This window comes from Mesoplodon densirostris, chromosome 2 (genome assembly GCF_025265405.1).
Source record: "Mesoplodon densirostris isolate mMesDen1 chromosome 2, mMesDen1 primary haplotype, whole genome shotgun sequence".
Classification (NCBI taxonomy): domain Eukaryota; kingdom Metazoa; phylum Chordata; class Mammalia; order Artiodactyla; family Ziphiidae; genus Mesoplodon; species Mesoplodon densirostris.
The window spans coordinates 107908736-107925731 of NC_082662.1; the positions used below are offsets into that span (position 1 = coordinate 107908736).

Sequence of the window (16996 nt, forward strand, 5' to 3'; positions counted from 1 at the left end):
ATGGCAGGGTGGAGCTGCCTTGTGACAGGAGGAGGAGGGTTTCTGGGTCAGAGGATCATCCACTTGTTGGTAGAGGAGAAGGAGCTGCAGGAGATCCGGGTGCTGGACAAAGTCTTCAGACCAGAAGTTCGGGAGGAATTTTCTAGTAAGTGAACTTGAGTCGTGGGTGTGTAACTCCATTTTAAACCCTGCATAGGTGTGGGGAAGGGGTTCTTGTCGAGCAACTTAAGGAAAGTTGTAGTCAAATCAAGGCTAATCCCATGTTATCAGGAAGGAGATTACAGATGGGGTAATACCATGGTGTAATCACAGATGGTGTCAGTAGATGATTCTGGTCCTGACCCAGGATTAGAGAGGGTGGCTGTAGACCAGCCAGTTCAGCCTCTGTTCTTCTCATCCAGAAAATCATGTTTCAGTTTTCTCCCTTGTCAACAAGGCTTCAATGTTCTGATGACTTGTCACTTTCTATGTACCATCTGCAAAGAGCGAGCAAGTGCCATTAACCTGGAGACCCCACCAGCGTGTCCCCGCCCCTCTTGATTGCTCTGGTCTTTCTGTGGCTTCACTGAGCATCTCCAGTGAAGGTGAAATAGAAGGAAGAGAAGGTGAAGTGAGTGTGTGTGTGTGTGTGTGTGTGTGTGAGAGAGAGAGAGAGAGAGAGAGAGAGAGAAAGAGAGAGAGAGAGAGAATTAGAGACGGAGCAGGAGAGAGGGGAGTGCAGAGCATGCACAGGCCTGCAGCAAGGGAGCCAGAAACAGAACAAGAGGCAGCATGAGTGTGGACACCCCTCGCGTGGATTCCCTGTATCTCTTTTTATTATTCGCCTCTCTCCTCATCACCACAAGGAAGTGACTGCAGAATCTGCTGAAGCACCTCACGTCTCTCTTTCCAGATTGCTGCCCATGGTGCCAATGCAAAAGCTTGATTTATAGTCTATTTTCCAACCTGTTTCGCCCCCCCAGATCCTCAAAATAACCCTGTGAGGAAGGTAGGAGAGGGGTAACACCCATCCGGACAATGAGGAAATTGAGGTCCACAAAGGTAAAGTGACTTGCTACCCAGATTAATGGGTAGCAGAGCTTAGACTAGAGCTCCAATCACACGGCCCTAGGGCTGACTCTTGGCAAAGTGAATCTTCAGTTTCGGCCATTCCCCCCTATGCACTCCCAAACCAATTCCCTGTCCTCCTCCCCAGCCCCAGTGGACTGGCTGTCTACATGCAGGCCCTGGCTGCCCAGAAGACCCCTCTCCCCACACAAGGCCCCCCCTCCCCAGCCCACTCTCCTGGCCCCTGCCCATCGCTCTGTTCTCCTTTCCTCCCCCCTGACCTCTGCAAACATCCTATTTCCTCTATCCTCTGTTTCAACAGCGTCTCTGATTTAAAAAAAAAAAAATTCACAACTGATCAACATCAACCATTTGTAATCCCTACATCTCAGCAATATTTGCAGTCTGACAACTTATGCCCAGAGAGGGCAATGCTCAACCTAAGAGGAACATCTTCCCAATGTGAATAAGTCAGGCGCTGTCATGGGTGGGCAGGGGCCTCTGTCAGGATAATAACAGAGACCGCTCACGGTGTTCCTTCTGTGCCAGGCACTGTGCTAAGTGTTTTATGTGTGTCAACTCATTGGTTCCTCATCACAATCCTCTGGGATGGGTAACAGTGTCCTCCTTTCTTTAAAGATGAGAATACAAGCACAGAAGAATCCAGTCCATTCAGACTGCTGCGACAAAATACCACAGGCTGGGTAGCTTATAATCAGAAATGTATTGCTCACAGTTCTGGAGTCTGGAAGTCCAAAATCAAGGCAGGGTCAAGTCCTGGTGAGAGTTCTCTTCCGGGTTCATAGCCTACACCTTCTCACATGGTGGAAGGGGCGAGGGATCTCTCTGGGGTCTCTTCTATAAGAACACTAATCCCATTGGTGAGGGCTCCACCCTCATGACCTAATCACCACCAAGACATCCCCCCAACTCCTAACACCATCACATTGGCATTAGGATTTCAACAAATGGATTTGAGGGGACACAAATATGCAGACGTTGCAGGGGTTAGTTAACTTGTTCACGGTCCCCCACCTGGAAAATGGCAAAGCTGGATTTGAACCCAGGCGGTCTGGCTGCAGCGTCTGTGCTCTTAACCACTAGTTTGTCTAGTAGCTTCTTTCTGGGCCTCCCTCCAATCCAGTTCACACCACGTAAGCAGCTGCATATTCAGTCTATGCAAAACACTGGCCAAGTCCGCAGAGCCTTGGAGGAGGAAGCTAGGGCTCCACCGCCGAGGCATACACAGCGCCCTCTGCTGTTCTCTCTGCAGCCCTGCATACTAATGGGTAAGAGGTCTTTCCTCCCTTGGCCTTGGGCTTCAGGGCATAACAATTCCTTTGAGCCAGTCTGCTGAAGTTAGCCTTGAAAGAGAGGCAGAGTAAGGGAGGGGCAGGGCAGACGTGGGAACACAATCAGAAAATTCCACTCTGCGGCTAATTCCTCTGCCTTTCTCTCACTTCGTGGCCTTTTTGGAGTGGAAGCATTGGGGCGGGGCTAATTTTGCAGAGGCTTAAGGAGAGCAGGCTTAAGGTTCTTCCAAGTTGTAACCCAAGGAGGAAATTCTGAAGCCCTGAATTTTTCACTCTGAATTTCTCTCTCACTGTTCTCTGCCGTCCATTGCCAATTTCATTTCAATTGACGTCCTTACTCTGCCCCAGAAAAGTGCCAGTCCTGTGTGTGGGTAACGGGAGAGCAAGCAAGGCTTGAAGCCGGGGCGGGGGTGGGGTGGGGGTGGGGGAGGGTGGGCAGGCTAGAGTCTATTCATTAGAAGTGTGACTTGGACGTTTCCTCACCCTCTCTGAGCCTCGGTTTCCTCGCCTGTAAAGTGGAAATCAGAATCCCTATCTCATGAGATAGCTGTGAAAGGAAATCAGAAAGCTGAAAGTCGTGTGCAAAATAAAAAGCACAAAATAAGTGCAGGGTATTTATCCAAACTGCATGTAGCGTGGCATTTATGTCGTGGGCTAATCTGAGGTGATGATGTTACCAGCAGTGCACAGTAGCGCCACTTCCCGCGGGCTTCAGAGGAGCCAGAGACCCTGATGTTGTCTCTGCAACCCTTCGCTAGATGGCCGGAATGTTAGTCCCTCGGTGGCTGGCTCATTTTCAGCATTGATATCTGCTTTTGATGATATCTAATAAGAGCTCTTTCAGTTAAATCCATCCTTCGGGCCCACCCTAAATTCCTGTTAATAAGCGCCACTATCCTACTGATCACTCAAGTGGGAAAAACTCGGGCTGCCTTTGACTCTTCCTCCCAGCCCATCACCAGTAAGAACCAGGACCTGGCAAGGTAAGGTCTGAAAGTCGAACCTTGTGTACCTCTCCCCTTCTCTGCTTCCATTCCTGGATGCCCGGTTCCAGTCTTCCCCATGTGAACTGTGGTACAGACGATGTGATTAATCCCTCAATCACCTTGCTTTCTCTTATATGCACTAGACTGATCCACTTTATAATACTGCAGCCAGGGTTCACTTCCTACAGCACAACTCTGTTTACATTTCTCCTTTAATTCAAAACCTATACCGGATTCCCCATTCCCTACCAAATTAAATGCAAATTCTCTCCTTAATGAATTTTATAAACTCCCCAGGAGTCTCTTTAACAATTTTGTGTTCCAGGCACTCTTGACCCCTCACTGCTCAAACTCTCTTTTTTAGAATGAGACGGGATGGAAAGAGATGTTTGCTCTTTCCCAAGACATGCTACACATGCTGATTTTTGTGCCCTTGTTGACTTGGTCCTTCCATGGGATGTTCCCCCCTCCCCACTCCTCATTCCCCCCAATCTACCTGTCCTTAAAGACCTGGGTCATCAGGAATCTTCTAGATCCAGAAAGCCTTCCAGTGACCTGACTCCTGTTCACACAGAGCTCCAGAGCAAGATCAGGCTGACCTTGCTGGAAGGAGACATCTTGGATGAGCAGTGCCTGAAGGAAGCCTGCCGGGGCACCTCGGTGGTCATCCACACTGCCTCCGTCATCGACGTCATGAACACCGTTCAGCGAGAGACCATCATGAATGTCAATGTGAAAGGTATAGGATCCTGGGGAGGAGCTGAAGGGAAGTGGGCAAGCGAGGGTCAGAAGCTGGGATAAGTGAGGAGGAGGCTGGTGGACACCTGCTGGGTGGGCACCAAGTATTTTTCCTCATCACCACCAACAGAGATTCAAGGCCATCATCCTCAGTATTTTTGATGAGGAAACTAGGGCTGAGACAGGCTAAGTGACTTTTCCAAGGCCCTCTGGGGAGGAGTGAAAGGGCTAGAATTTAAACCCACGCCTGTGTGAGTCCAAAGGCCACGAAAACCCTTCTGCTGGTCCAATCAAGTGTTGACTCAGCTCCAACCTCAAACTCTTGCTATCCAACCACCTCCTGTCTCCACTGGGCTGGAACCAGACCTTACAAGTGCTTCCTTGGTCATCATGCTAGCTTTTCTGTGTGGCTCTAAGTTGAGGGTCACCATACAGCCAAGAACTAAGAGCTCTGTGGTATGAGGTACCTCCAAGTCAGTTAGGAGTGATAGGCCACAGCTCTGGGCTGGTTTCCTTCGGGCGGGACTTCCTGCAAAGGAAGGATAATAAGGGTAAAGAGAATGCCAGAGCCCTCCTGCTCACCCCCCAGAAGGATTCCTCACAAGAGAACTAGCAAAGCTGGTTCACAGTGGTCTGGCAGTACAGAATTAACCAGCACTTGTCTGCCTGTAATATTTTCTTAACAAGAATAATTTCCCATTATCCGTAATACCATCTCTTCAGCTCACTACCAGATCTATCATTGAAGAGTAGCTCCTAGCCAGGTGCCCAAAGTACACCCTCTTTAGATCCTCATCCCATAAGTGCTTGGTGGCTCTTTCTGAACTGTGGCTTTCCAACTTACTTTAAATCTAGACACAGTCACTCAAGGGACTAGCTTAAATCCCTTATTAGCTTGCTGTGTAGTATCTTCCCTCTGACCCCTGGAGGCCAGTCTCTCTAGGACCACAGCACCCCAGTCCATCTGCCTTCCACGCCCTGCCCACCAGAGTTAGTCTACTCAGAGACTCCTTTTCTAAAGCAACTCATTGCTTTTGCATCTCCAGCCTAAAATTGCACTGTCTCAAAAAAGACCATTTCTAGTTTTAACTTAGCCATACCCCCGGTCACCCCCATTTTGCCAGGAGAGTGCTAAGATTAACCATTCGAGTTTTCGGCCCCCCTCTCATAATTTCTACTCTCCACGGCTCCCAACAACAGGGGATTTGAAATCCCTGAGAAGTGTTAGAGGCCTCCGTTGACTAAAACTAGCATCCCTGACAGGTTTAGAAAATACTTCACAATCATGGCCATTTCTCCCCTCTGCAGGTAAATTAGCTCTGAATTTTCTCTGCTTCTAGATTTAATTTTTTTAAAAGGAGGCTGTCTCTCCTGAAAAGCAAATTGCACAAAGACCTTAAAAAGGATTTTTTTAAAATACCACCCAAAAATGATGCTTTGCCCAGGAAATTGCTTCCTTCTTGTAAGGAAGGCGCTCTGGGTTACCTCCATGAGCTAAAATTCTTCCCAGATAAAGGGATTCTGCAAGATCCTCCCATGATAGATATTACCAGCAGAGGGTGCACTCCTTTCTGCTTCTTCCTCCGGCTCAACACACAAGGCCAGTGCTAGCTCCAGAAAGCTAAGCAAAAGGAAGCTTTGCCACCCGACTTTTCATACCTGGGTAAACAAGCCACAGCCACAATTAGCAGTGGCCTTTGTAGGAAACACACAATCAGAAACAGAGTCTGGATCTCCAGCTTCTCCCCAGAACCCACCAATCATTTGCTCAGTGACTCAAAAAAAACTCCTTGTGACAAGTTTTTATTGGTCTTCAAAAAAAAAAAAAGGAGAAAAATACGAACAATTCAATGTGTACTTAAAAGTATATATTACCTATATACAACTCTGTGTGTGTGTGTGTGTGTGTGTGTGTGTGTGATGTGAATCCTTCAGCTGTCCTCTTTTGCCTAAGGACCAGAGCTGTCCTTATTCTAAGAGTATGGCCTCCTAATTTTTTAAGTTAAAATAGCCTATCTTTAATGAGGTGGTAGAGATGATAAATGATCATTTTAAAATCTCTTTACTCCGCAAAATATAAAGCGGCAACTCATTGTCCTTTTCTGAAATTAAAAGTACATATACTGGTCCATGAAATCCAAAAGCCTAGAAATGCTTGCTCTCCAGAATCCAAATCTTGGCCTCTTTTCATTTTTGCTTTCATCCTGTGGCTTTAGCGTAATCTGATCTCAGCCAGAAACACACAGGAATGCACTCCTCATGTGCAATAGCCAATTCCCTTGAGGGTTAGGGGCAGACGTGGTCCATGGCGTGGCTGGCTCTGGACTATTTCCTGACACTGACAGTGTGCTCCCCGTGGGCAGGTACCCAGCTCCTGTTGGAGACCTGTGTCCAGGCTAGTGTGCCAGTCTTCATCCATACCAGCACCATAGAGGTGGCTGGGCCCAACTCCTACAGGGAGATCATCCAGGACGGCCACGAAGAAGAGCATCTTGAAACGGCATGGTCCTCTCCATACCCATACAGCAAAAAGCTTGCCGAGAAGGCTGTGCTGGGAGCTAATGGGTGGGCTCTTAAAAATGGTGGCACCTTGTACACTTGTGCCTTAAGGCCCATGTATATCTATGGGGAGGGGAGCCCATTACTTTTTGCCCACGTGGACAGTGCCCTGAAGAACAATGGCATCCTGACAAATCACTGCAAGTTCTCCAGAGTCAACCCAGTCTATGTTGGCAACGTGGCCTGGGCCCACATTCTGGCCTTGAGGGCCCTGCGGGACCCCCAAAAGGCCCCAAGCATCCAAGGACAGTTCTACTACATCTCAGACGGCACACCTCACCAAAGCTATGATGACCTCAATTACACTTTGGGCAAAGAATGGGGCCTCTGCCTGGATTCCGGGTTTAGCCTTCCTGTTTCTCTGAAGTATTGGCTTGCCTTCCTGCTGGAAATAGTGAGCTTCTTGCTCAGTCCAATTTACAAATATCGACCCCCCTTCAACTGTCACCTGGTAACCCTGTCAAATAGTGTGTTCACCTTCTCCTATAAGAAAGCTCAGCGAGAGCTGGGGTATGAGCCCCTCTTCACCTGGGAGGAAGCCAAGCAGAAAACCAAGGAGTGGGTCGGCTCCCTGGTGAAACAGCACAAGGAGACCCTGAAAACAAAGACTCACTGATCTGGGGGTGACAACGATGTGGATGTGGGTATAGTTAGGAGATGTCTGTCACGCTCTCCCCTTCCGGCTTCATACGGCAAACAACACAGGCACAAGCCCGGGTCCTCCTGCCTCCCTTTTATAAGATGACCATCTTACTGTCTTCCTCCCTCCACCAGAAACCTTTCCCTGTCACTGGCCCAACGGGAAGCTTTCTGCCCGACCCTCCCTCCAGGGGACGGCCAGACAAGGTGATTCGCTGTAGCTGCTGGTGCCACTGGCAAGGCTCAGTTGCCGATTCTGAGCTATTTGGGCTTCTTTTAACTTAGAGTTTTGCCTGTTAGTTCCATTTCCTTTGTTAAATGCAAAAGCCTTTCTTTTCTTTTAAAAGTTCATACTCCTTCACACAGCTCAATGAACGTAATAAACGTTTTAATGACTAATCTGGAGGAAGTTGTGGTTTATGTGATTGCACACGTTTTTATTCCCCACCCCGCCCAATCACCGTCTCCTATTTAGAAAAGTAGCTCGGGACTGGGGTGGGCAGAAGTGTCGGGAAGGGGAACCTAGGACTGACTAAGCACTTACTACGTTTCAGGCATGTATTAGATGACTGACATATATCACTTATTTAACCCTCACCAGAAACCTACGAGGTAGGGATGACTATTCCCTTTGATGAATAAGGAAACTCATTCACAGTCACACTAACTGCTATGAGACTGGGACATTTAACCCAGATGGACTGACTTGAAAGCCCTTATCCGTCCACTGAATTGTGTAGCCTGAACTGCTCAAAATTTATAGCAAAACGGGGACGGGGTGGTGGATGGTTTGTCGGGGGTGCAGCAGAGCACTGGACATGGGGTACTGATCCCTGGGAGAGCCCAGCTCCCTTGGGTCACCTACTTCTTGCCCGGTCCTGTGCAGGAGACACCCTAGGACCAAGGACAGCCCCTTGGGGGAATCTGGGAGGTTTTCATACCCTTGTCGGCTGGGAGGAGAGGGAGAAGCAGAGGTGCAGCCAGCCTCCACTGCCAGTGCCAGTGTCCTTGAAGGTCCCTAGAACACACTTGGATATATGTGTGCTGGCGACTCTGGCAACTCATAAGCCTATATTCCAACCTTTCAAATCACACAATGAAGCCGCACCACGGCTTCCTAGGAAAGTCAAGGGGAGAGATGCAAACTCTCCCTCGCTCTGCATGCTCTCTTCCCTCACCTTCTTAGCCTCTTTGCCCTCCCTCCATCTTCCCCTAATCACTGGCCTTCTCATCCTTCTCAATGCCCCTAAGGAAGGGAGGCCAATCGAGACATGTTTGGGGACTTAAATGATGACACATTCGTTAACTGACTGGAGGACCAACAGTCAAAAGAAACACTGCCAGGCCAACAAGGACCACGTGACCTGAAGCAGGTGAGGGGGTGGCGTGGGGCTCAATGCGGGGAGTGGGGAGCTCTCTCCTTCTAGACCAGGGTGTTGCCTGTCTTTATGAACCACGGACACAACAAGAGTCACGACCAACACCCAGATGGCCTCTTACCCAGGGAATTTACGGATTATGAATTCGGTTGAATTTGATTACCACAAAGGAGGTAGTTTAAGCATTCACTCTTAAGGAGAAAGGGGAAAAACACTCTGGTCCAAACGAACAGGTCTCCATCACCTTCAAAACCCCAAGAGACAGAGGATCTGGCACCCAGGGATCAGGGTGGAGCGGCCCCAGGGGGTGAGACAAGGTGAGAGAAGAAACACCCCCTTCCTGCCTTCCTCCAGCGCACAAAACACGAAAGGCAGCATCTGCCAACCCGGTAAGGTGTGCACGCCCGCATATGTTTATACCGATAGGGAAGGAAGGAAAGGAGGGTGGTGGAATCTGGGACAAAGTCCCCTCCGTCCGTTTTTTTAGCCCAGGGAAATCCCACAGCTATAAACCCGCCAGGGCTGTTCTCCCAGGAAAGGGAAGCGGCATTGTCACCAGAGGGCAAGCGGGGGTTGGTGTGAGCGGAGAAAGAGGAAAGGGGATCTGGCCGGCTGTTGGTCTCAGCTGAATAAGCATAAAGACCTGGGAAGCTTTTGGCCACCGAAGCCCCATCCTTACTGGCACCGGGCTCAGGATGGACCGCGCAGGGCGGTCCGAGCTCGTGCACAGGGGCCAGAGGTGTAATGCAGGGAAGCACCGCACGGAGGCAGCAGAGGCCCGGAAGGAAGAAGGAAGCCCCCGCCCCCGCGCCGCCCCCCCCACCTCCCCGCCTCCACACACACCTGGGTGGCTGCTGGGAGTACAGGTGAATGAGTGAAGGAAAGCGCAGGTCAGTGCTCAGCCACCAGGTTAAGGACTGTGTATACTGACTCTGGAAAAAGGAGCTGAGCTGAAATTACTGGGAAAAACCTCAAGGAGCAGGTGGGACCTCAGCTCGGCCTTGGAGGAGGGATGGGCCTTGGGTAGGAGAGGAGGTGGTCCAGGCAGGGGGAAGAGGCTGAGCGGGGCGTGGGGGGGGGGAGTGTGAAGCCAGGACAGGGGAGGACGGAGGAGGGAAGAGAGAGGGCAGGCCTGCCAGGTGAGAAGGGTTTGCCCAGGGGAGGTTAAGCAGCTGAGGCTGCCAGACTTAGCTTAGACTGCAATGGACTTGAGGAAGCAGGCCTCAGAGGGCCGAGGGAGGAAGGTAAGACAGCGGGAGGAAGGCAAGACAGAGTCAGCTGTGGTAGAAACCCCGGGGCGACTACAAAATTCTCAGTTACTTTATTAACAAACAGATCGAGAACAATGACAAAATCCAACCTCACGATTTCTCCTCTCATAAGAAAACCCAAATATCCAAGAAAGAGACAAAGTCTGGGAGCTCTGGGATTGGGACCTGCCTTCTCCCCGAGGGCCTGAATGCTTCTAGGCAGCCTGGCCCACCCCAAAATGGATGAAGCAGTTTAAGTCTATATCACACTTCACGTGTATTCTTGCTTTTTCTCCTGCAGAAATTTCAGTGTGTTTAATTCCAAGGTGCTAACCTGGATCCTGCCGGGATGGACTGTAATATATGATATATACACGTATTACCTTATTAAAATCCAAAAGAAATCTGAATTCCAAAACACATCTAGCCCCAAGGGTTTTGGATAAAAGACTGTGGACTTTTAGCAGCAGAATTATGAGCCAGGTCTTGTTCTAAATACTTTATATAATAATGTGCAATCAACACTCAAAAGTAGGTACGCTTATTATCCTAGTCTGACATATGAGCAAATGGAGGCACAGAGAGGTCCATAATTTGCTCAAGGTCATCCAGCGAGTTAGTGGTTCAGTTCCAGTAATAAAAAAGCTTTTTGACTTCAAAGATTTTACATGAAGATGGCAAACGCACATGCCTGCAGGAGCCAGGCGCCATGTATAAGTGAGGCAGCCTAAGCTAAGAGGCTTTAGGGAGTGGCAGGGAGTGTGGTGTGCTGGAGAGCACATACTTCACGTCAGGGAGACGGCAGCTACAGAGTCCCTGCTGACTCATGTGAGAATATACCCCAAGTTACCAGATCTTCTGACTCTTCGAGGAAAGCAAAGCTTCCTAATTTTTATGTGAAATCTTTTGATTTCTAAATACTGTCAACTAATTCTAAATTTTAAAAACAGTGTGAAAACCAGCTCCAGGAATGGGATGGTGTGGGCTAGCACTCAGATTGCATGCGTAATAGTTTATTTCTTAAAAAATGGGCAGCAACGTATCTGAGGCAATCTGTTCATTCTTGGTGATAGGTCCCAAGTACACATGATATTATCTGTACTTTTCTGTATGTTTGGTATAGGCTATAATTTTTTTAAGACATTGATTTTGATTTAAAAAAAAAAAAGAGCTCGAACTAACAAAACACATCTGCAGGCTGGACTGACACCCAAGGCTTCCAGTTTTCCTTCTCTGCTCCCAGTCTAGTGGGAGCAATAAAATATAAGGCATGGTAAGTTCTGTACACAGTAAAATGTACCAAGTGCTCTTAGAAAGGTGAAGTGCTTCTGGAGGGTCCCATCTGGGTAGGGGACTCCATAGAGCCCTTGCACTGGGGCCGGATGTTGACAGATGGGTAGGATTTCAATGGGCAGATATGTGGGGAAATGTATTCCAGGCAGAGGCGATGGAGTCGGGAAAGACACAGAGGTGGGAAAGGGGAGTCATTCCAGGCAACTATGAGACCAGTGTGGACAGACCAGAGAGCACAGGTGCAGGAGAGAATGGAAGCTACACCTGGAAAAACATGATGGGGAAAGACCAGGGTCACCTTGGGTCACATCTGGGAGACACCCTGCCTTCCAAAGACCATTTGACATTTAACTACGTCACATGTAACATGCCTCACCTTCTCTGGAAAATTAGACTCTTTAAGAATAAGGAGCATGTCTCCATGTCCCCTGCCCCCAGCGACAAATATTGGTAGTCAGGCTACAGAACTTGGAGATTATTCACTATGCAGTGGGAAACCATGGAAGATTCTCGTTTGGCTGTCCCTGGAAGGTTACTTTGGCAGCAATGTGTAGGATGGATTGGAAGAGATTAAGAGGATTCTTCAAGGATCTAGGCAAGAAATAAAGGCTTTATTTATGTAGTGTTAACAAAGAGGACACAGGGGGCAGCTGAGGCCAGCCTCAGGCAGAATGGACACTACTTCAGGCAATGCCTGAGTGTGACCACAGCACCCTATGTACCCCATGGACCCACTTTCTGAAGCCAGAAACCTGGATGTCCTTCCCCTACTCTCCCACCAGCCTATCATTCAGTCCTATCAATTTCACCTCCAAAACGCCTCCCGTCTGTGTCCTCTCCTTCCCTGGTAACACAGCCTGGTTGAGACCCTCATCACCTCTTGCCTTGCCTCCCTGCCTCAGAGGGTCACCCATGAAATTCATTCTCAGCAGTGTTGCCGGAGTCGTCCATCCAACATAAAATCTGACCATGTCACTCTCTTCCGTAAAACCATTCAGTGGAGCCCCAGGACACTTAGGATAACCCTGAGTGTCTTAGGACAACATGTAAAGCTTCTCAACAGACGGGTGGTTGCCAAGGGGGAAGGGAGACGGGGAGGGAGGGAGTGGGAAGTTGGGGTTAGCAAATGTAGGCTTTTATATAGAGAAGGGATAAACAACAAGGTCCTACTGTATAGCACAGAGAACTAGATTCAATATCCCATCATAAACCATAACGGAAAAGAATATTTTAAAAGTGAATGTATATATATATATGTGTGTGTGTATAACTGAATCACTTTGCTGTACAGCAGTGATTGACACAACATTGTAAATCAACTATACTTCAGTTTAAAAAAAAAAGCTTCCCAAGATCTAGCCCCTGCCTACCTCACCAGACTAAATTCCCACCAATCCCTGCCCTATTTCCAGACTCTCCAACTTTATGCTCCAATAATAGGCCAATAATACTGGGAGCTGCTGGCATATATTATGCTTTTACATGCTCCTGTGCCAATGCATGGTGTTCCTTCTGCTTTGAGATTGCCCACCTCTCCTGCCACCACATCCTTCTCAACTCCTTATTCATCCTCCAGAGCTCCCCACTTTCTCACTTCTGCACCGTGTGTATATCTAATTGCTATGCATATATTCTGCCCCCCTGGCTACACGGTTATGTTCTTGAGGGCAAGAACTCACCATTTCATCTCTGTATGTGTCCCCAGTGCCTAGTCCTGTGCCTGACACAAAGTGGTCACACGATGGACAGACGGATGGGGGTGGTGAATAGACAGACAGACAGAGCACAAACAAACAACTGAATTGCTGAGTTGGGGAACGAAGGGAATCAGGGAGGCAGAAGGAATGACAAAGCGAGAAAGAATTCAGAGATAATGTCAAGGCATCGATGAACCTGAAGAAGCTGGATCTTCACTATGAGAATCAGGAAAAAAAGGAGAAGTGACACTGGAGGTTAGGGGTAGAAAGATGACTTCATCTGCACTATATGAAGAGTGAGTGAGTGAGTGATGAGTATGCGAGCAAAGAGAAAATGAGAGGGAAAAGGCTTTTATGAAGACAAAACCTAGCTGCTAAGATTTTAAGTTTCTGGAAATTAGATACACAACCTGAAACAATGTCGTGCCCAAAGAGTTTTTATACTACAAAAATAAGGAAATCCAGGCTTCCCTGGTGGCGCAGTGGTTGAGAGTCCGCCTGCCGATACAGGGGACATGGGTTCGTGCCCCGGTCCGGGAAGATCCCACATGCCGTGGAGCGGCTGGGCCTGTGAGCCATGGCCACTGAGCCTGCGCATCCAGAGCCTGTGCTCTACAACGGGAGAGGCCACAGCAGTGAGAGGCCCGCATACCGGAAAAAAAGGAAATCCTATTTTTAAAAACTGAATTCAGAAGAAAATCTCCCACTCCCTTAAGTGACTCAGGGTGAGGACAACTCAATCCCTCTGGCTATAGAAAGTGCTTCTTAAAGCATCAAGCGTCTCTGGGGGAAGTTCGTGGGGAGAGCTTTTCCTTTGCCATGGCTCAAGATCCCAGGGGTCTTGAGCAGGGAATGGACTCAGTGTTTCGAGGTATGAAAGAGGCTCATTATGAAAGAGTGGAGGGGGGAAGGGAGGGCCAACAAAAAGTGGATTGGCCACTCTGTCCCCAAGGGCAGGGGGCCCTGGGGTCAGTTGCAAACTCTGGAACAGTCACCAGTCTGTTCTAGAAACCTGAAGCTCCCCATACGCAGTCTTTCCATAAGAAACAGAAGAACATGCACCAGTGAAGTCAGCTCTTCTTCCAAAATAGGTGCTGGTGGTAGGGGATGGCCACGAGGTGGGCTGCTGGCCCTCCTAGCATGGACCCTGGTCATTAAGGTAGGAATAGCCTGCTCATGGGCCAGGATCTAGATTCCTCCTCCCACCAGCCAGAGTGTGAAGTCACTGGTGTAATTGTGAGCAGGGCAGCTTCACAGGCCTGTGGCCAGTACAGTGACCCGGGGGCCCTGTGCTTGGCTTCATGCTCTGCCAGGGGGCCCACCTTTGATTTTGCACTAAGCCTTGCAAATTATGCAGCCAGCCCTGATTGGGAGCATGTCTTTCAGCAGTGGGCAAAACAGCTCTTGCTTAATTGTAGGTATACAGGGGATACAGGGGAGGACCTCTGTCTCCTGCAGGGGAAATCAAAGTGTTTGTGGAACTCCAATTTTAGAGCTATAAAAGGCCCTACAGGCTCCAGCTTTTAACTGTGGGCTCCTTCCCTCCCCCCATTTCACAGATAAGAGAACTGAGGCCCAAGAAGTGAAGTGCCTTTGCAAGGTCATCCAACCAGTCTGTAGCAGAGTTGGGCTAGAACCCAGATCTCACCACTGTGTCGCTCAAGAACACACTGGAATCCCCACGGTAAAGAGAAGATGAAAGTTTGTAGCAGGGGCCCTGGGGCCAGGAGACTCACAGATTCTGAGGAGAATGACAGCACATCCGGGAGGGGAGTGGGGGATTGCGTTACAGCTTCCAGCACATCTCTACCCCGTTGCTGGACCGCATTCCACCACAGCCGCCCCTGCCTGCAGCACATTCACAGTCCCCTGGCAGCCTTCCCTCCTCAGCTCTTCTTCATGCTTCAGGCTGCACCTCCGCAGGAAGTCTCCCACCTTCCGGGGAGCGGGGAGTGACCCTCTGATAGGCACCTGTCACTGTCCAGCATGGTTGCTTATTAACTTGTCTCCCCGCCTAGACTGTGGGCTCTGGGAGGGCACCACGGGGACCCTGCCCTGACACCTGTGCACACCTGGCCCCAAGCAGACACTAACTGATAGTTATGGAAGGGAGGGAGGGAGGGAAGGAAGGAAGGAAAGAAGAAGGGAGGGAGGGAGGGAGGGGAGGGAGGAAGGAAAAAGAAGGGAGGGAGGGAGGGAGGGGAGGGAGGAAGGAAGGAAGGAAGGAAGGAAGACAATGTTCTTAAAGGAAGGGACTCGGACCAGAATAACAGGATTTTAGGGAGTGGAGTGAAGATGGTCCAAGTATGAGTGTCTCCTAAGCAAGACAAACCTGGACTCCATACCCACCTGTAATGGTGACCTAATATTTGCTGCCCTGAGCTTGGCCTGAGAACGCAGAGCTGAGCAGGGGCTAGGGAGAAGCACAGCCTCCTGGTGGTAGAGGAGGCACAGAGCCAGGGGGCTGCCCTACCAACATATTTGTTAAGGAAAAACAGTGGGGTGGGGGATGAGAGAGAACATTTGGAAAGAGGGCAGAGGGCAGGCTTAACTAGCACACCAGCTGCCTGAGCTTTCTATGGCGCCCATGCAGCACCAACCCTCCCTCCTCAGCTTGTGGAATGGGGGCCCTGCGTGAATAAAGACAGGCAGGGGCTTCATGGTACAGGAACAAAAGTAATAGGGTGAGGGGGGCCTGAGGAAGGGGGAAGAGGAGGGCAAAGGGAAGAGAGGATTCTCTTGAGAAGCAGGCCATTTCCGCAAATAAGAGTGAAAACTCTGGGTTCTCTTTCCATTGTGCCATGAAAGTTAGGCAAATCCTTTTGCTTTCCTGGGTCCATTTCCTTACCTGCAAAATGAAGGTTGTGGCCCATTTCTAAGGTTCATCACAATGACACTGGGCAGCTGTAAGTTGGCTGCGTGTCCCCCAGTACCCCGTACTTCTGCAGCTAACCTTCACCATAACACAGTCTTCCCCTGGAGTATTTGTTTGTGCAAAGCCAAGGGTGAGAACGTGGTTTCCTAGCCCTTCCCCAGTTCTCTTGGTACCTGGCACCTCATCTGTAAAGGGACATAATACCCTTCTAAATGTGGAGGTCCAGGCCAGGGGCTGAGCAGGATCCCACCCTCCACTGACATCCCACGAGCTGAGCTGCAGAACCTACTGCTGACTTAGATGAGTTCTCATGGCATTCTTGCATGGAGCTATGGATGTGCCCCAAGCAGGTGTGAAGCTCTTGGATAATTATGAGACACTAGAGTAGGGAGAATCAATAGAGGTAGTGCCTCCTGAAGGGGAAACAGAGACCCAGAAAAATCCAAGCCTTGTTCCAGACCGCAGCCAGTGAACACCAGAATGCAGCCAGTGAACACCAGCACCGCACGCCCTCCAAGGGATGGCAGGACTGGTTCCTCCTTTCTCCCTCTGTCCCTGGATAAGTGAAGGCCATGGCCTCCCAGCCCCTCATCCCCCTGCCTCAGGAGCTGGAAATTCAAGAGAACACAGGCATGCAAGCATGCTCTCTCCTCCTTCTCGACTCCCAGGAGCTATGATACAAGCCCCTAAACCTTCCAAGAACCTTCATGTGTGTTATTTTGTAAGGTCTTCTCTCCATACCTCACACCTGCATCTTTCCACTGGACAGACAAGGCCAAGATCAAGTCCACCTGTAGTGCCCAGCCCAGGCTGCAGCAAAGTTAGACAGTGGCTCCCTCAGCCCAGAGGCTTTGTGGCCGTGAGGTGAGGTCCATGACCTCTACTATGTCCATTAGCATCAACCCAGGGAGCAGTAGAGCTACCTCAGCCCAAGCCTTGAGGTGGTCCCTGTCTATCAAAGTCCTACTTTATTCAGACACCTCCTGACAGACCTGACAAAAGAAACATCTAGCCAGATCCCTTAGCAGCCCCTTGCTTCATTAGCCTTTCCAAGGTCACACACTGCCCTGTTTCCCCACCCGCAAAGACAGATCAAGTGGACACTACCTGATTTGCAGCAGTGGTGTCCCCAACATACAGTCACACAAGCCCTCAGCAGAGAATCTACTCCATCCTGAGCCTCTGCTGGGAGTACCATCTTGCCTAGGCATAACATTTGA

General features: G+C 49.6%; 1 protein-coding gene across 1 annotated transcript; it reads left to right on the forward strand.

Annotated features, from left to right (window-relative positions):
- On the forward strand, positions 1–7259 carry LOC132481920 (3 beta-hydroxysteroid dehydrogenase/Delta 5-->4-isomerase). The gene is made up of 3 exons (XM_060086847.1): positions 1–145; positions 3921–4085; positions 6448–7259. The coding sequence occupies exons 1-3, from the start codon at positions 1–3 to the stop codon at positions 7257–7259; spliced, it is 1122 nt and encodes a 373-aa protein (XP_059942830.1).
- The last annotated feature ends 9737 nt before the right edge of the window (positions 7260–16996 follow it).